The sequence below is a fragment of the Schistocerca nitens genome, chromosome 1, assembly GCF_023898315.1.
Source record: "Schistocerca nitens isolate TAMUIC-IGC-003100 chromosome 1, iqSchNite1.1, whole genome shotgun sequence".
NCBI lineage: Eukaryota > Metazoa > Arthropoda > Insecta > Orthoptera > Acrididae > Schistocerca > Schistocerca nitens.
Genome location: NC_064614.1, coordinates 187,762,436 through 187,782,761, shown reverse-complemented (window position 1 = coordinate 187,782,761; position 20,326 = coordinate 187,762,436). Strand labels below are relative to the sequence as shown.

Here is a 20,326-nt window from a genome sequence, read left to right as displayed (position 1 = left end):
ACGTTTCCACATAATATATTTTCTTTCTTTGTGTGTGAGGAATGTTTCCTGAAAGTTTGGCCGTACCTTTTTGTAACACCCTGTATAAGAGATGTATTAGTCCACCTGAATTGATCGCTCTGTAGCTTCAATAATGCAGTCTCTTTGTTGTTTCTTGTTGGATATATACACAAACGTTTATGAATATTCTAACACGCAGAATAAACTTGGACAATGCGTAGAACAATTTGCCACCAACAAGCGTTTGAAGCTGCAGAAATGGTACCATGTCAGCTGGTGAAGTGAAAGCACTGGACTTGCGTGCTGGAAGAGCGCTCAGGTCCCTCCCTTATATGGCTTCCCTAAAAGCAAATACTGGCATAGTTTCTTAGGACAGGACAAGTTGATTTCCTTGCCCGCCGTTTTCCAATCCGAACTTGTACTGTGGCAATAGATCTTGTCGTTGAGAGGTTGTTATAGCCAAATCCTCTTACATTCTCTTTTGCAGAGATAGCTTACACTTAGGACTTGCAAGTCATGTAGTTAAAGACACAAGAGGTCATTGTTGTAACAAACTTAGCCAGTGACGAGCTCTAAGTCGTAGTGAAACATCAATGGAAAGTGACTAAATTATTCATGGATGTACGCCCCGATCTCTGGCAAAATAACTCGTTGCCATCGTCAAGCACACTGGTAAACGGACCCTCTGGAACGCGCACGCCGTTTTAATCCTCCTCCCAGTAACATGAAAACATAAATGCGATTGTGTCTGAAAATGACAATTATTTTAGCAAATATAGTAGTCACGATTGTCGCCACACAATCAAAATATAATTCTTCACAAAAAGCTCATTTCAGTTTCACGTAGCCCGCATCTCGTGGTCGTGCGGTAGCGTTCTCGCTTCCCACGCCCGGGTTCCCGGGTTCGATTCCCGGCGGGGTCAGGGATTTTCTCTGCCTCGTGATGGCTGGGTGTTGTGTGCTGTCCTTAGGTTAGTTGGGTTTAAGTAGTTCTAAGTTCTATGGGACTGATGACCATAGATGTTAAGTCCCATAGTGCTCAGAACCATTTGAACCATCAGTTTCACGTAATGTTTTGGTGTTGCGTGCTACACAAATCTTGTTCTATTCAGTAGTTTTAGCCTTGATGGCTTACTGACGAAAGTCTGGTGAATACAGATGAATGGTGCGGGCATTTTCAGTGAAAAAGATTCCGAAGTACTAAACTACACGCACCATCAATGAGACACGAAATTTTATAAAGTTTGCGTATGAGGCGTCATTACTGGCGTTTTGTATAGTAAATAACATTTCAGTGCAAATACAGAGTTTATTACCATTTTGCTACATTGTTTGATTGAGTGGTACTCACCGTCACATTTGAAATATTACACTAGGAATGTGTGTAGGCCGGCCGAAGTGGCCGTGCGGTTAAAGGCGCTGCAGTCTGGAACCGCAAGACCGCTACGGTCGCAGGTTCGAATCCTGCCTCGGGCATGGATGTTTGTGATGTCCTTAGGTTAGTTAGGTTTAACTAGTTCTAAGTTCTAGGGGACTAATAACCTCAGCAGTTGAGTCCCATAGTGCTCAGAGCCATTTGAATGTGTGTAAATAGGGCAAATTAATAACGAAATGTTGAAAAATACACTGCGCATTTGGTACGTCATACATAATGCACGTCTTTGACTTAACTACAAATTATGTCAAAAGCTTTTTATTGGGAAACAAGGAAGTAGTAATAACATAGTAATTTGGTACAGTATTATGTATTTTCATACCTCTCATCCTAACATAGTGACCACCGTTATTAGAGCGTTATGGTTCAGGCATAGTATATACCGCATTACGTAGCAAACATAAATTTACTTCTGGATAGTGTACTCTGAAGAAGTCCTATTCCTTCTCCACTGTTCAGCACCAAGTAGCCACATACCGTGCCCCTACATGACCCTCATAGCGCTGTCAACAGATAATGAGATTGTATATGGGACGACATCCCCTGTTGATATTTACAATATACGACACGAACCACGCTGGGCAGTGGTTTCACTGTTTGGTCTCCTTCTTCTTGTCGCTGCCGCTGGTGGTCACGACCAGATGACCAGCGCTGTCTCCGGTCGCCGTCACTGACGAGAAGGTTGGCTTCCCACTCGCGTCTACGCCGGTCTGCTCCGACGTGGACGTGAAGATGGTACCTGTCACAAGCACAAACAGCTGGCTCTGCAAGCATTCTACATAAACAAGAAAAAATATTCTGGTTTAACTCTTAGCTGTGCAATCCACCCACATTTAGCATTAGAATGCCAACGTCTACAAATTATTGCCGAAATCTGTCATCCGAAGAACAATGGTGTCAGAAAAGCAACGTCCTATACTGATAATGTTTCCACATTTAAACAAATTATATGGAAACAGAGAAAGTTCAACAGAGAAATACACGTCGCATTTATAGACTTAGTGAGTGCCTTCGACCATTTCGATGGCGAAATCTTATGCGAACATATTACATAAGAATAGATATCATCCGCAAATAATAAAGGTGATAGAAAGTCTATACAGAACTACAAAAATAAGAATATCAGAAGACAAAGCGATAAACCAAGGGTGCATCTGATCACACACACTTTTTTAATATAAACGTTGAAAATGTGATCGAAGAATGCAAATAGCACATTGATCCGTGCTTGAAATTATCACATGACATATTTTTAATACGATCCTTTTTGCACACGATCTTGTAAACCTACAGGATAGCGAAACTTCGCTTCAAAGTTCCGTCTATAGACTGATCCAAATTGCTAAGGAATATAATGCGAAAATATCTATTCCAAAGACAGAAATGATGGTTTTCAGAGGGACAAAACCGCTGAGGCTACGATCATAATAGGAACCAAAACCGTTGAACACGTTAGTCACTTCAGTTACCTGGGAAATATTTTAGGAAACCGGAATCAACTCTAAGTCGACAACAAACTACAGAAATATCAAAGGTGTACATGGTGGCAGCCAGTCAAGGAATATTTTAGGGAATTGGTTTAAAAATTTTATTTCAAAGGCCAAGTCAAATCTTTACAGGTTTACTCCTAAAGCAACTTACGCTGTGCCTAAGTGACGCAAGTTACCTGTCTTTCAAAACCGAGGCAGTTCTGTCCAGTTAAAGCTGCTGACAAGAAACGCCCTAAGACCTCTGCTGAAACTGCTAGCGGATTCACGCCATTGGTTGTAGCCAATAGCGTGAGTGGGATACAGGTCACGTGTTTGGGCGCTGGAGTTTTCTGCGGTGCAAAACACAGTTGCCTCTCTCCTTGTAATCCAGACCTCGAGCAGAACAGACGTCTTTTCGGAAGGCAGAGCCTGTGGCTCTGCTTTTCACCACCGGACACCAACGTAAGTTAACATGAACCGCTTCGCCTTCCGTTGCCCATTTCAATTAAGTGTTCGACCTCCTAGACTGGCCTAAACCTGGTAACTTCCGACCCTAGGCGTGCCCCTTGTATGCCATACACTGAAATATATTCTCTTTATTGTACCTAATTTCCTGTTCTGTCATTTAACGGCAACCCTCGATCCACACTCTCAAGTCCTGACCGCTCGACCTACTGCACACTGCCGCCACGAGGCATATGCAACAACGTTCTCCCCCCTTCCCTGACCATATACAGTACAAAGGATACGCGGAACAACCAACAGAGCATTGAGAAATAAAGTGATAAAAGACACAAACATCAAGTTTTATAAGATAATGGCCATCCCCACTTCGCTATTTGGAAGTGAATCTTGGACAATAACTAAAAAACAAGAAAGTAGAATGGAAGTGACAGAAATGAAATTTCTAACAGAAGTTACGGGACGTACAAGATTAGATTGACTAAAAAACAAAGACAAAACAGCAGAGCTTGAGGTATATCGGATAAATGAGACGTCAAGTCTAATCGACAAAGTTGGCCAGGACATCTACAAAGATTGCCATATTCAAGAGTAACGAAACAAGCCTTAAATTTCAAAGCGTTAGGTAGATGTGATCTGGGGGTAGCGTCTTTGATTTGCAATCAAAATGTCCTCGGTCCCGGATTCGAAGCCCACCATCGGTTACATTTTGAATAAAAACCATCAGCAATGGCGGCCGGACACTTCCGGCATAAGAAGGCACTCCTCGTTCAGCCAGCGGCCTTGTCAAAGATGGCGGAGGAACGGACAGAGGCTCAGGGCACTTTCTTGCCCTAGGGGTGGGAAGCTGCGCCGAAAGGCTGAAGAATCAGCAAAGGGCATAAGGATGCAGAAGTCAATGGCAACCACTGCATTAAAGACACAATGTGTAACGAAAGCAAATGTGGCCTGTAACTGAAGAAAAATATCTTGATCATCTCTCGACTGGCAACAGATTCTGGAAGTCACCCATTTGGATCTCGGGAGGGGACTGCCAGGGGCCCTATTCTGTATCGTTCATACCGATCGGTATAGTAGGTTAGTCTCGGTAGTGACGTCATTTTCGATTCTATATCGAAATATCCTATTCAGTAAGCTTCTGAGACTTGTTACCGAACGGTCCTCCCACCGACGACAATTGTACCGAGAGGTTTTGGATTTCGGTCTGGCCCTGTTTATCGGTGAGCTGTGGTTTATATACACCTATAATTTGTTATTTTAAACATATTTAGCGGTTTTAGCTTTGGACTTATGATTGTGTTACTAAAGAATCACCAGAGGACGCATCCAGTTGGAAAGTGAGTTCATAATAGACTATTTTCCGTTGTTAGAAATATGGTTGGGTTAGGTTGTTACTGTGAATGATAATATCCAAAAAAAAATTTCGGTGAATATTCTCTCAAAATATTTGTTATTTTTATGCAAATAAGAGTTTAAAGATCATTAAATAGCAAGACATCGTCTCTGCTTACATATATTACATGAGTGTGAACTGACATTACTAGTGCCTTTGTGCACTTGTTCCCTCAAATGGTTTAGTTAGTAATTATCGAAACGTGTTTACAACTTTCAAGTAACAATGGAAAGCAATTACGTGAAGCCTGATATTGGAAACCTTCCAAACTATCATGCATTTATGACTTACGCAGCACCGTTTGGCAACGAAGTCAGCCTACGTTCCTCTACACAATACTACAAGAATTGAGCAGTGTGGGTCTGCTGTTTGGCGTGGCCAAGTGGTTAGCGCGCGGGAATGCGGTTCGCGCATGGATGGATGCAATTTTTTTTTCCTCTTCTTATATGCAACACGTTCTGAGACACTGTTATTCGTGTAAATTAAGATTTTTCTGCAATATTCGTTATTGCTTACATGTAAGAACACACTTCCTCAGTAATGAGTTCGTGATTTCTGTGTGTTTAAAACCCGAAATATGAAATTGTTGGAGATGAAATTGCTGTGAGTGAAACAACCGAAAGAGACCTTTATATTTTTTCTTGTCATAAATAATTCACCATTTTTTCCGAATATCTAGCGATTTCCGAGTATGCGGTTAGACAGGAATCTAAGAGCACAACTTATAAATTACTGGGAATGTAGCTAGCAGCAGTCATCTTCATAATCTTGCTTGTCACGAGTATTTATCTGCAATCGAATCCTCAACCACAGTAGACAGAGATGAAAGATCTCTGCCGTAATATTTTTAGACTGTAGCACTATATACGAAACATTTTCATTCATGAGATGCATGTTATAAACTTCGACGAACTGCAGGAGCTCTCGAAAATGCGTTTTTTTTTCAGTTTTGTTTTTAAGATCCAAATCGTTGACGTATCATATAGAGAAGTGGGCTACTTAATCATTTGCATCTCTAGGAGCGAGCTATAACCACATTCTGTTTATCTTCTTATTATTTGAAACTCTCAGAATCAATTTTTCGGGTGTTTTTAGAGACGTATTAGTACAATGTGGTACTACACACTATTCCTAATTCATTTTGCGAAACGTAAAATCCAAAACACGATGTCAGTGTGAATGAGAATAATATGACATAATGCGGCATTTCAACAATCTGCAGAATACAGTCAAATACGCTATCGTTTCTATGCATGCATGGAAACATGCAGTCAGAGAAACTGTAAAAATTTTTATGCATTTCACCTGAGAATCTTGGAAATGGATATACTGCGCCTGATACTGTTAAGGAGGTGGCAAGGGCGATGATGGCGGGCACGTCAGCTCGTTGGAATGCGGCGTCATGCGTTATGGCAACGTAAACGCAATTTTCTGTACTTGGAAGAATAGCGCGTCTGTGTCGTCTGCTAGTCGCTTTGTGTTCGTGGCGCTGTGCGCTCTGCAGTGCGCATGCGCGGAACTGCGGCCACTTACTTTTGATTGGCTTGCGCGACACGAACCGACAACAGCGCTTCGGTTCTCTAGACCCGAAAGGTATCGCTACCGAAGTGGATACTGAATAATGCACGGACTCTAATCCGAGTACTAGACCGTTCGGTGCACTTGAGTACCGAAACGATCGGCACAATGGCGGAAAGATACAGAATAGGCACCCAGAGGGGAGGTGACCATGAGAAAAATATTGCATAACCAACAAAAGGACAACGTTCTACTTTGAACGTGGTAGGGAAGCTAGAAAATCTGTAAAGGGAAATGCTGTGACTCAATCTATTTTATAGTGGGGGTCAGTGAAGTGAAATGGAAAGAAGTCAAGGATTTCTGATCAGACGATTAGAGAATAATATCAACTGCTGCAGAAAATAGTATAACGGGAGTAGGATTCGTTATGTATAGGAAGGTAGAGCAGAGACTGAGGTACTGTGAACAGTTCAATGAAAGGGTTGTTCTCATCAGAATCAGCACCAAACCAACACCGACAACGATAGTTCGTATTTATGTGGCGAGGTCGCAAGCTGAAGATGAAGAGACAGAGAGGATATATGATGATATATAACTGGTAATACAGTATGTAAAGGGAGATGAAAATCTAATAGTCATGAGGGAATGCAGTTGCAGGGGAACAAGTAGAAGAAAGGGTTATGGAAGAATATCGGCTTGGTAGCAGAAATGGGAGAGGAGAAAGACTAACTGAGTTCAGCAATAAATATGAGTTAGTAACTGCGAATGCTATGTTCAAGAATCGCAATAGGACGAGGCACACCTGGAAACGGTCAGGAGATACGGAAGATTTCAATTAGATTACATCATCGTCAGGCAGAGAGTCCGAAATCCGATATTGGATTGTAAAACGTACACAGGAGCAGTTACAAATTCCGATCACAATTTAGTTATGATGAAGAGAAAGCTGAAGATTAAGAGACTTGTCACGAACAATCAGTGCGAAAAGGAGTGGGATACGGAGATAGTAAGAAATGAAGAGATACGTTTTAAGTTCTCTGAGGCTGTAGACACTGCGATAATGAATAGCTCAGTAGGCAGTACAGCTGAAGAGGAATAGACATCTCTAAGGGGCATAATCACGGAATCTGGAAGGGTACAAGGAAGACAACTGCGAAGAAACCATGGTTAACAGATTAAATACTACAGCTCATCGATGAAAGAAGGAAGTACAAAAATGTTCAGTGGAATTCAGGAATACAGAAATACAAGTCACTTAGGAACGAAACAAATAAGAAGTGCAGGGAAGCTAAGACGAAATGGCAGTATGAAAAATGTGAACAAATCGAAAAAGAAAGCATAATCGGAAGGACGGATTCAGAATATGCGAGGTCAAAACAGCTATCGGTGAAAGTAAAAGCAAGGGCGATAACATTAAGAGTTCAATGAGAATTCCACTACTAAATGCAGAGGAGAGAGCATATAGGTGGAAAGAGTACTTGAGGCCTCTAGAAGATGGTAGATTTGTCTAATGACGTGACAGAAAATTAAACAGGAGTCGATAGGGAAGAGTTTGGGGATCCAATGCTAGAATCAGAATTTAAAAGACCTTCAGAGGATTTAAGTTCAAACAAGGCAGAAAGGAATGATACTATCCCATCGGAATTTTTAAAATCATTGGGGGAAGCGGCAACGAAACGACTATTCACTTGGGGCGTGTAGAATGTATGAGACTGGCGATATACCATCAATTCCGAAGGTAGCAAGAGCCGACGACTGCGAGAATTATCACACAGCTTAACAGCTCATGAATCCAAGTTTCTGACAAGAATAATATACAGAATAATGGAAAAGAAAATTGAGGATCTGTTAGATGACCACTTTATCTCTAGGAAAGGTAAAGGCGCCAAAGAGGTAGTTATGACGTTGTGGTTGATAATGAAAGCAAGACTGAAGAAAACTCAAGACACGTTCATAGGATTTGTCTACATCGAAATAGCGTTCGATATGCAAAATGGTGCTAGATGTTCGAAATTCTGGAAAAAATAGGGGTAAGCTATGGGGAAAGGCGGGTAATATACACTATGTACAAAAACAAGAGAGAAAAATAAGATTGGAAGACCAAGAACGGAGTTCTCGGAATAAAAAGGTTTTAAGACAGCCATGTTGTCTTTTGCCCATACTGTTCAATCCATATATCGAAGAAACACTGTGGGAAATAAATGAAAGCTTCAAGCGTGGGATTAAAATTCAGGGTGAAAGGGTATCAATGATAAGATTTGCTGATGACACTGCTGTTCTCAGTAAAAGTGAAGAAGGACTGTAGGACTTGTTGAACGGAATGAATACTCTAATGAGTACAGAGTATGGGTTGAGGATAAATGGAAGCAAGACGAAAGTAACGAGACGTAGCAGATATGAGAACAACAAGAAATTTAACATTACAATTTTGGATCACGAAGTAGACGAAGTTAAGGAATTCTGCTACCTAGGCAGCATAATAACCTATGACGGTCGGAGGCAAGGAGGATCCCCGGTCTGGACCCAACTGAACTATTTTCAGATGAGCAAAGATAAGTTAACTCCGTCCGAACAGGCCTCGAAAGGCCACCCGATACCGACGGACTGCCGTGTCATCCTCAGCCGATAGGTGTCACTGGACTCGGATATGGAAGAGCATGTGGTCAGCACACCGTTCTCCTGGCCTTGTCAGTTTTCGTGATCGGAGTCGCTACTTCTAAGTAGATCCTCAATTGGACTCGCAAGGGCTGAGTGCACCCCAATTGCCAACAGAGCTCGGTGGATCCGTATGGTACCCACCCAAGTGCTAGACAAGCCCGTCAGCGCTTAACATCGGTGATCTGACGGGAACCCGTGTTAACACTGCGGCAAGGCCGATGGCAAAGGTTAGTTACGTTCCACATTAATTTTCTCACTAATCCAGCACCAGCTGCTTATCATGCTTCAAAAAGCCTTAAAAAATCCACTTTCAGGATTTCACAACCTCACATACAGCCTTATCCAAAGATTAAATACTGGAATACGCATAGTAGGTAACCGGCGCTTTTAGATACAAGGCTGATGGCGAACAGTGGCTGTCCATAGAAGTTTGGTCACAGGTATTACAGGCTGGTTCAAATGGCTCTGAGCCCTATGGGATTTAACATCTGAGGTCATCAGTCCCCTAGAACTTAGAACTACATAAACCTAACCAACCTAAGGACACCACACACATCCATGCCCGAGGCAGAATTCGAACCTGAGACCGTAGCAGTCCTGCGGTATTACAGGCTGATGTGGCTTGTAGACCCACAGATTCGCTTTAGAACACAGTAAGAGCCACTGCAATTTATTTGTGCTAGGATTTAAGTCATGACATTACTAAACCGCCATCCATCTCCTCCCTAGCTGAATGGTCACTGAGTGGAAGACCTGGATTCAATTCTCGGTATTGCCTGGGATCTTTTTTTTTTTTTTTTCGTGGTACGACTGGAACAGGGTACGACTGGAAAAGGGTGTACACAACCTCGTGAGGCCAATTGAGGAGCTACTTGAATGAAAGGTATCAGCTCCCTGGTCTGGAAAGCTAACGACGAATGGGAAAGCGGTTTCCTGACCCCATGTCGCACTGTACGGCATCCAAGCAACACCATTTGGCAGAGAATGACATAGCTACCGGTCCATATCGCATCTCCCAATAGGCGCAATCGTGTAGCTTAAATAGACAGCTCTGCAGCAGTCTGTAGACAGGTAGACTAAAATAGTGGTGCGTGAGTTTATTTACATGAAAGCATGAACAAAATAAACCAAAACCTACATCATTATCTTTAATGTCTGATCATCAGCGCTTACTAAGTTAGGCTAAAAGGCATCTTAATTTATTAGTTATCTGCAGCGAGAAATTTAATTTTTTTTTAATAATGGGAAATAGATATTCCTAAACACCAGAGGACTTCCATTTGTATTGGAATACATATCCAAACGTATACACGCCTTTGAAATAAGTGAGGAATCAAATGAGCGCTAGCAGACAGTCTGATTGCGTTTAAAGTGAAGTTAGGACAAACAAACCTCCAGCACGATTTTGAACGTGGCCATGGTCCACTAGTGACAGAGATCAATGTATAATCGACTGTGAACAATTTGGGTGTCGGACATACACGTCTACTAGTTCTTTGCGAGTTCATGTCTGTGTCATGATCCGTCAGACATTGCGTTTGGCGTAAATGAATAAGCAGTGCAGCGAAAATTCAAAAGCCTGTGATGTCACTATTCGAGAAAAAAATCTCGAAACGTCTGTTAGTCGGGGAGGACACACAGGATGTTCGAAAATTCCGCTTACAAACTTCTAGGACTTGCAGAGGGGAGTGGGTACATAATATTTTCAATAGGAACCAATGTCCGGAAAAGTACCGTTTCTGTCCAACAGCAGCTTGAAAATATGTTTGCTGGGTAGGTATGCAACAGAGTAGTCTTGGTGGGGGGGGGGGGGGGGGGTGACGTAGGATCGGCTGATGTCACTTGACGTCTGTCCTACCTCTCTTATTGGTTCGAGCCTCATTCACGTGTCTCTGAGTGTTGGACCAACGTGGCTGAGAATACGTTTGCAGTATACACCGACGTGATACTTCTGAGTGGCGAAGCTCACAGTAATGCAAGAGCTGCTCGTCGCCATTATCAGTCTCGTCCTCCACAACGTCCGACTCCATCGTATACCCTTTTCGCCACAATTACGCAACTGCTTCGAGAAAGGGTACCTTCCTTGTCAGTAGGTGTGACTGTGGTGTTCCAAGGAGAAGCCGCACTCTTGAACTGGAAGAGCTGTACTGTACCACGTTGAAGAGAATCCGTCAACGACTACACGATCAATTATTTTGGCTATTAATGAGTGAACCTGTAAAACAAGTGATATACTGGGTCGCGTTACCAACATGTTTTGAAACGGTTGTAGCACGGAAACGGTGCATTTCTAGGCATGGGGTTCAATTCAAAATATCACCTACTCGCTCCCCTCCACAGTTCCTAGAATTTTGTAAGGAGAATTTCAGAACACCCTGTATAAAAATCACCTTGACCTCACGTAACACATCGTTCGGCATTGTGGCTTTCTGTGTCTCCTAAGATCCGAAGTGTTTCTTTCTTTTTTTTAGCTAGATAGTGAAAAAGATGTAAACTCTACGGTATTTGCAGCCACGCTACATAATTGCCTTGTACAGAGTTCAATTCTCCTTTTTCTTGGAACGAATTATATGCTGTTTCAGGAGCAATGGTAAAACAGTAGTTCACAAAGCATACTGTATACAGGATTTATGACGATTTTTGGAGTGGTTTGTAATGGCAAGTTTCCAGCTGCTGCGTTGACGATTCCATTTGTGCTTCAGCGAAGCACAATCAATTTTCTCCGATGATCATCGAAACAGACGAAATTAATTAAAATTTGTGCTGCTGTCGGGTCTCGAGCCCGGGCCTTCTTGCTTGCTAGCCAAAAATGCTAACCATTACACCACCGCAGTAATACAGTCAGCCTTCCTGCACGAACTAGTTAAGCTGAGTGCCATCCCCAACACGAACTTCAATTCATTTTCCCTTACATATTGTCACTATTGCCAGGGCTCTCCGATATTGGCAAGCACCCTAGCATTGGACGTAATGGGACATGCTTGCACTATTGGTGATCTTAGACTTAAATGTCTCAGGGAAACATTTAATTATAAGATCTGTAAACCACCAATGGTACAAGGACGTCCCATTACGTCCAATGTTGGGGTGGTTGCCAATATCGGAGAGCCCTGGCAATAGTGACAATATGTGAGGGAAAATGAATTGAAGTTTGTGTTGGGGAGGGCACTTAGCTTAGGTAATTCGTTCAACGATATGAACCATCGTTATTCGGTGGTGTAATGGTTAGCATCTCTGCCTGTAAAACAACGAGACCCGGATTCGAGTCCCGACTGCAGCATGAATTTTGATTGATTTCGTCTGTTTCGATCATTATCGTAGATAATAAAAAGAGGCTTAAATGTCGCACGGAAACATTTAATTCTAAGATCTATACAATCAATTTTGCTTGAAAAATGAAAACATACCAGCACCCTACATAATTATGGGATGTATTGAATGTACTACATGCAACAAATAAAAGTTGTTAACAGCGACACGTGGAATGTCTACATTCAGTAATACATTAAAACTATGGACCCAGTTCTTATCAAAATCCCATATAATGTTGAAATATTAAATCTGGTGTTTGAATGTCTAACCCATAAATGTACAATGAGTTGACAAAAGTCATGGGGCAGAGATTTGCACCTACACAGATGGCGGTAATATCGCGAAAACGAGGTATAAAAGGGCAGTGCATTGACGGAGCTGTTTTCTCCCCCTTTATTAGTCCTCTCCCTCCATGGTCCCCCCCCCTGTTTTCGTTTTTTTCCTTCCTCCCTCCTTGTTCTTCCCCCTCCTCCAGGTCCCCCCCCCCCCCCATCTGCCTTTGGCTCGGGAGTGTCATCTTTGTGCCACCACTTTCGTGCAGTGTTCTACAGTGAGTGTTCTACAGTGCGTGTTTTACAGTGAGTGTTCCGTGGTGTGTTTTTTGGGAAGTGTTGCGAACGGCCATCATACTGTCGCTGGGTGTGCCTTTTATCTCTTGCGAATGGAAACCAGACTGTCGCCGTGTTTTTTTAATTGTGTGTGTACTATGTTACTTGTCTGATTCCTGTGTCTTTTATTAACGTTGCCACCCCCTTTTGCTTTCTATTTTGACTTTCCGCATTTTTCCGCCATTTTTCACTTGACGTCACCGTTTTATCGCCTGTTTTTCTTGTTTCTTTTCTTCTTCCGTTCTTTAAAATAAAAGTCTGTAGGCTGTAGAGCAGCGTACTAAGCTGCTGCCAGCCCGCCCCCTTCGGGGGGAATTGAAAATCAATAAAGGAAAAAAAAACGGAGCTGTCATTTATACTCAGGTGCTTTATATGGAAAGGTTTCCGACGTGATTATACCGTACGACGGAAATTAACAATTTAGAACGCGGAACAATAATTGGGGCTGAAAGCATGGGGCATTCAATTTCGTAAATCGTTAGGGAATTAAACATTCCGAGATGTACAGCCTCAAGAGTGTGCCGACAGTACCACATTTCATGCAATACCTCTCTTCGCGAAGAAAACAGTGGCCGACGGCCTTCACTTAACGATCGAGACCCGCGGCGCTTTCGTAGAGTTGTCAGTGCTTACAGACAAGCAACCGCAGAAATCAATGTGGAAAATACGCCGAACGTATCCGTTAGGACAGTGCGGAGAAATTTGGCGTTCATGGTCTATGACAGCAGACGACCGACTCGATTGCCTTTGCTAACAGCACGATATTGCCTGCAGCGCCTCTCCTGTGCTCGTGACTATATCGATTGGACCATAGACGTCTTAAAATAGTTGCTTGATCAGAAGAGTACAGATTTCAGCCGTTAAGAACTGATGGTAGGGTTCGAGTGTGGCGCAGAGCCCACACCCGAAGCCTTGGACCCAAGTCGTCAACACGGCACTGTGCAGGCTGGTGGTGGGTTCATAATGGTGTGGACTGTGTTTACATGGAATGGACTTGGTCCTCTGGTCAAACTGAACCGATCATTGACTGGAAACGGTTATGTCCGTATACTGGGAGACCATTTGCAGCCAAACGATGGAATTTTTGTGGATGACAATGCGCCATGTCACCGGCTCATAATTGTTCGCTGTTGGTTTGAAGAACATTCTGGACAGTTAGAGAGCATGATTTGGCCACACAGATGGCCCAACATGAATCTCATCGAACATTTGTGGACTTAATCGAGAGGACACATCGTGCACAAAATCCTTCACATTCACAATTATGGACGGCTATAGAGGCAGGATGGCCCAACGTTTCCGCAGGAGTCTTCCAACGACTTGCTGTGCCCATGCCGCGTTAGCGCTGCAATACGCGAGACAAAACTAGGTCCGACATGGTATTAGGATGTACCCCTTGACTTTTGTCACGCCCGTGTATCCATCCTGTACACAGTTCATTTTTTCTGTCTCGGAACGAATTATATGCTATTTCTAGAGTAGTGGTAAAATATTTAGTAGCTCATGGAGCATCCTATATAAAGGGTTTTTTGAAGGTTTTTAGTGTGGTTTATCACGGCAAGTTTCCAACTGAGTTGACGATTCCATTTGTGCCTGAGGATAGGATCGTTAGATAAGTTTTAAACATGAAAACATACGAGTGCCCTATATAATTATTGACTATACTGCAATCGCGTGAATAAAAATTGTTAACAGCGACATATGGAATGTTTACACTCAATAATTATGCTAAGGCTTTGGATGTAGTGCTGAACAAAATCCCATACAATGCTGAAATGTTAAATCTGCTGTCTGTATGTCAGGCTCATAAATACACTACTGGCCATTAAAATAGCTACACCAAGAAGAAATGCAGATTATAAACGGGTATTCGTTGGACAGATATATTATACTAGAACTGACATGTGATTACATTTTCACGCAATTTGGGTGCATAGATTCTGAGAAATCAGTACCCAGAACAACCACCTCTGGCGGTAATAACGACCTTGATCCGCCTGAGTATTGAGTCAAACAGAGCTTGGATAGCGTGTACAGGTTCAGCTGCCCATGCAGCTTCAACACGATACCACAGTTCATCAAGAGTAGTAACTGGCGTATTGTGACGACCAGTTGCTCGGCCAACATTGACCAGCAGTTTCAGTTGATGAGAGCTCTGGTGAATGTGCTGGCCAGGGCAGCAGTCGAACATTTTCTGTATGCAGAAAGGCCCGTACAGGACCTGCAACTTGCGATCGTGCATTATCCTGCTTAAATGTAGGGTTTCGTAGGGATATAATGAAGGCTAGAGCTACGGGTCGTAACACATCTGAAATGTAACGTCAGCTGTTCAAAGTGCCGTCAATGCGAACAAGACGTGACCGAGACGTGTAACCAATGGCACCCCATATCATCACGCCAGGTGATACGCCAGTATGGCGATGACGAATACACGCTTCCAATGTGCGTTCACCGCGATGTCGCCAAACACGGATGCGACCATCATGATGCTGTAAACAGCGCCTGGATTCATCCGAAACAATGACGTTTTGCCATTCGTGCACCCAGGTTCGTCGTTGAGTACACCATCGCAGGCGCTCCTGTCTGTGATGCAGCGTCAAGGATAACCGCAGCCATGGTCTCCGAGTTGATAGTCCATGCTGCTGCGAACGTCGTCGAACTGTTCGTGCAGATGGTAGTTGTCTTGCAAACGTCCCCATCTGTTGGCTCAGGGATCGAGACGTGGCTGCACGATCCGTTTCAGCCATGCGGATAAGATGCCTGTCATCTCGACTGCTACTGATACGAGGCCGTTGGGATCCGGCGTTCCTTATTACCCTGCTGAACCAACCGCTTTCATATTCTGCTAACAGTCATTGGATCTCGACCAACGCGAGCAGCAATGTCGCGATACGATAAACCGCAATCGCGATAGGCTACAATCCGACCTTTATCAAAGTCGGAAACGTGACGGTACGCATTTCTCCTCCTTACACGAGGCATCACAACAACGTTTCACCAGGCAACGCCAGTTAACTTCTGTTTGTGTATGAGAAATCGGTTGGAACGTGTCAGCACGTTGTAGGTGTCGCCACCGGCGCCAACCTTGTGTGAATGCTCTGAAAATCTAATCATTTACATATCACCGCATTTTCTCCCGGTCCGTTAAATTTCGCGTTTGTAGCATGTCATCTTCGTCGTGAAGCAATTTTAATGGCCAGTAGTGTACATTAAAACACACACAATAATTTCTCCAGATTTATTCTCTTACGGACTGCACTGCGAGTCGCTGTCTTACCTCCTGGTCCTGAGGAGGATGAAGATGATGTGGAAGTGCCTTGGAAGAGAGGCGCGCCGCCGGCAGGTCGAAACAGTCCAATTCCTGCGAGGTTTCCTAAGCCGCTTGGGATAACATTAGCCGCCACCGAGGGCAGGACACCGCTGGCCGCGTTCGGCACTACGTTGGGTATCGGCTGGGTGACGACTGTGTTTGTCCCCTGGTTAGCTGCGCCCGACCTATTTGGAAGCAAGTCAGGTTGGTACGCATACGGATTTGTCTGTGGAATGCCGAAACCTTGGCCATAGCCGTAGCCTTGGCCGACGTTGAAACCCTGCCCTGTGCCGAAGGCCGGCCCTGTTCCGTATCCTTGCCCTGGAACAAGGCCGTACCCCGGCCCGTAGTTCGGTCCCTGACCATAGCCGTACGACGGCGGCTGCGTTACAGGCAGAGGTACTGACGCCGGCGGGGAGGAAACGGGCAGCCCCGCGAGCAGCCATTCGAAATCATCGGCATCCGACGGCGTCACAAGACCCTGCGCCTGAAACACAAAACGATAACGGCACATCAAAAGAAAATATTGTAATGTGTCTATGACTAGAGGGCCAGGGGTGGAAACGATGACGCTGTATCGCATTCATTGGTTCAAATGGTTCAAATGGCTCTGAGCACTATGAGACTTAACTTCTAAGGTCATCAGTCCCCTAGAACTTAGAACTACTTAAACCTAACCAACCTAAGGACATCACACACATCCATGCCCGAGGCAGGATTCGAACCTGCGACCGTAGCGGTCGCGCGGTTCCAGACTGTAGCGCCTTTAACCGCTTGGCCACCACGGCCGGCTCGCATTCATTCATCTACATCTACATCTACACTTATACTCCGCAAGCCACCCAACGGTGTGTGGCGGAGGGCACTTTACGTGCCACTGTCATTACCTCCCTTTTCTGTTCCAGTCGCGTACGGTTCGCGGGAAGAACGACTGTCTCAAAGCCTCCGTGCGCGCTCGAATCTCTCTAATTTTACATTCGTGATCTCCTCGAGAGGTATAAGTAGGGGGAAGCAATATATTCGATACCTCATCCAGAAATTCACCCCTTGAAACCTGGCGAGCAAGCTACACCGCGATGCAAAGCGCCTCTCTTGCAGAGTCTGCCACTTGAGTTTATTAAACATCTCCGTAGCGCTATCACGGTTACCAAATAACCCTGTGACGAAACGCGCCGCTCTTCTTTGGATCTTCTCTACCTCCTCTGTCAACCCGATCTGGTACGGATCCCACACTGATGAGCAATACTCAAGTATAGGTCGAACGAGTGTTTTGTAGGCCACCTCCTTTGTTGATGGACTACATTTTCTAAGGACTCTCCCAATGAATCTCAACCTGGTACCCGCCTTACCAACAATTAATTTTATATGATCATTCCACTTCAAATCGTTCCGCACGCATACTCTCAGATATTTTACGGAAGTAACTGCTACCAGTGTTTGTTCCGCTACCATATAATCATACAATAAAGGATCCTTCTTTCTATGTGTTCGCAATACATTACATTTGTCTATGTTAAGGGTCAGTTGCCACTCCCTGCACCAAGTGCCTATCCGCTGCAGATCTTCCTGCATTTCCCTGCAATTTTCTAATGCTCCAACTTCTCTGTATACTACAGCATCATCCGCGAAAAGCCGCATGGAACTTCCGACACGATCTACTAGGTCATTTATATATATTGTGAAAAGCAATGGTCCCATAACACTCCCCTGTGGCACGCCAGAGGTTACTTTAACGTCTGTAGACGTCTCTCCATTGATAACAACATGCTGTGTTCTGTTTGCTAAAAACTCTTCAATCCAGCCACACAGCTGCTCTGATATTCCGAAGGCTCTTACTTTATCAGGCGACAGTGCGGAACTGTATCGAACGCCTTCCGGAAGTCAAGGAAAATAGCATCTACCTGGGAGCCTGTATCCAATATTTTCTGGGTCTCATGAACAAATAAAGCGAGTTGGGTTTCACACGATCGCTGTTTCCGGAATCCATGTTGATTCCTACAGAGTAGATTCTGGGTTTCCGAAAAACGACATGATACTCGAGCAAAAAACATGTTCTAAAATTCTACGTCAGAGATATAGGTCTATAGTTTTGCGCATCTGCTCGACGACCCTCCTTGAAGACTGGGATTACCTGTGCTCTTTTCCAATCATTTGGAACCTTCCATTCCTCTAGAGACTTGCGGTACACGGCTGTTAGAAGGGGGGGCGCAGGTGAAAAATAAAATCACGACACCAAAGAGGAGTTGCGCGGAACAATCCAAAGTCGGTGATCTCTATTCAGTTTTCGCACCAATTGCGAAAGAGTGGCGCCAGCACCGTCGCTATGAGGATGCAAATCATGTTTGCTTTAAATACACGCTGTAACGGTCGTGAGCTCTGCTTACCCTTGAGATTGGACGTGGTGAGTTGATGTTAGGCGACCAAGACGCCATTATCAACACCTCACTGAGTTTCGACGAGGTCGTGTAACAGGGCTACAAGGAGTTTGATGTTCCCTTCGCGATACTGCTAAAAGCCTTGGCAGGAACGTAGCCACTGTACGTGACTGGCAGCGGTGATCATGAGAATGTACAGACGCAAGGAGACCGGGGTCCGAACGGCCACGTGGTACTGCCCAGAGGAAAGACCATCGTGATTGGAGTGCGGCTCTGGCGCATCGCACTGCATCTAGAGCAGGAATCTGAGCAGCAGTTGACACCTCAGCGATACAACGAACTGTTACAATTTGGTTACTTCAAGGACAACTGGGAGCCAGACGGTCTGTAGGGTGCATTCCACCGACCCCAAACTACCGACATTGGCCATTTCAGTAGTGTCTAACGAGAGCTCACTGGAGGGCAGCGTGGAGGTCTTTCGTGTTTTGCGATGAAATCTGGTTCTGCCTCGGTGCCAGTGATGGTCTTGTGTTGGTTAGAAGGTCATGTGAGCGCCTGAAAACAACCTGTCCGCGTGCTAGACACACTGGACCTACACTTGGAGCTACAGTCTTTGGTGGCATTTGTATGACAGCAAGAGCACTCTCCTAGGTATCCCACACACAATGGCTGCAAATTTGTGCGTCAGCTTGGTGATACGACCTGTTGTGGTGCCATTTACGAGGTGCGACAATAAAGTAATGAGACTGATTTTCTTTGCGAGATGTGGCAACCCTACAGGCTTGCGTAGGCACAATATCTTTGACCTTGGTCTATAAGCTGCTTCTAGTCCGAGCGGCACATCGATGCAACTGCTCAGTCGTGAGTTGTGTTGCAGTAAGTTAACACGTGTTTGTGTCTCTCGTCACGGAAATGGAAACGCATAATATTACGCTCCGGTATGCCATCTCTTTTTGCGTTAAATTGGGTAAAAACGGGACGACAACTTACGGTAAGCTTCAGAAGGCTTTTGGAGAGGGGGGTATGTCAAGAGCTAAGTTTTTCGTTGGCATAAAATGTTTAGCGAAGTCAGAACGAATGTTGAAGATGAAGACCGCAGTGGACGACCATAAACCTCATCGATGGATCTCAACTTGGCCAGGGTGCGTGAACGCGTACGATTTGATCGAAGATTATCCGTGAAAATGGTTGCAGAAGAAATGAACATCAATCGAGAAACGGTCTGTCTAATAATAACTGAAGATCTTGGTATGAGAAAGAGTTGTGCAAAAATGGTCCCCAAAAATCTCACACGACAACAGCGAGAAACACGGAGAAATGGCAGCTGATCTGTTAGAGCAAACGGAAATTGTTGAGCCGTATTATCACTAGTGATGAAAGTTGGTTTTTTCAGTACGATCCAGAGACGTGTGTTCAAAGGGATCACCCAGGCCAAAAAAAGCTCCCATGTCAAAGTCAAAAGTGAAATGCATGCTTGTGTGCGTCTTTGATTCCAAGGGAATTGTTCATAAAAAGTGGGTACCTGCTGGACAAACAGTTAACCAGTATTACTACAAAGAAATTTTAGAAAGACTTCGTAAAAGAATTCTTCGTGTCCGTGCCAACATTGCTGATAACTGGATTCTGCATCAGGATAGTGCGCCATCCCGTACTGCTCTGTCAGTACAGCAATTTTTAACCTCAAAACAAATTTCAGTACTACCACAACCACCTCATTGACCAGATATCGCTCCATGCAACTTTTTTCTATTTCCAAGAGTCAAAACTGAGGTCAAGTGACACTATT

The 20,326-nt window shown here is 44.2% G+C and overlaps 1 protein-coding gene across 1 annotated transcript in view; it reads right to left on the bottom strand.

Moving 5' to 3' along the window:
* Window positions 1–1,716: 1,716 nt before the first annotated feature.
* Window positions 1,717–20,326, bottom strand: part of LOC126235956 (uncharacterized) — a 70,834-nt gene continuing 52,224 nt past the window's right edge. Inside the window, exons 4-5 of the mRNA XM_049944962.1 lie at window positions 16,133–16,652; window positions 1,717–2,174 (exon numbers count right to left, since the gene is read on the bottom strand). Coding sequence (XP_049800919.1) covers window positions 2,026–2,174; window positions 16,133–16,652 — 669 coding nt within the window. The 3' untranslated portion in view covers window positions 1,717–2,025. The remainder of the gene's footprint in view (window positions 2,175–16,132; window positions 16,653–20,326) is intronic.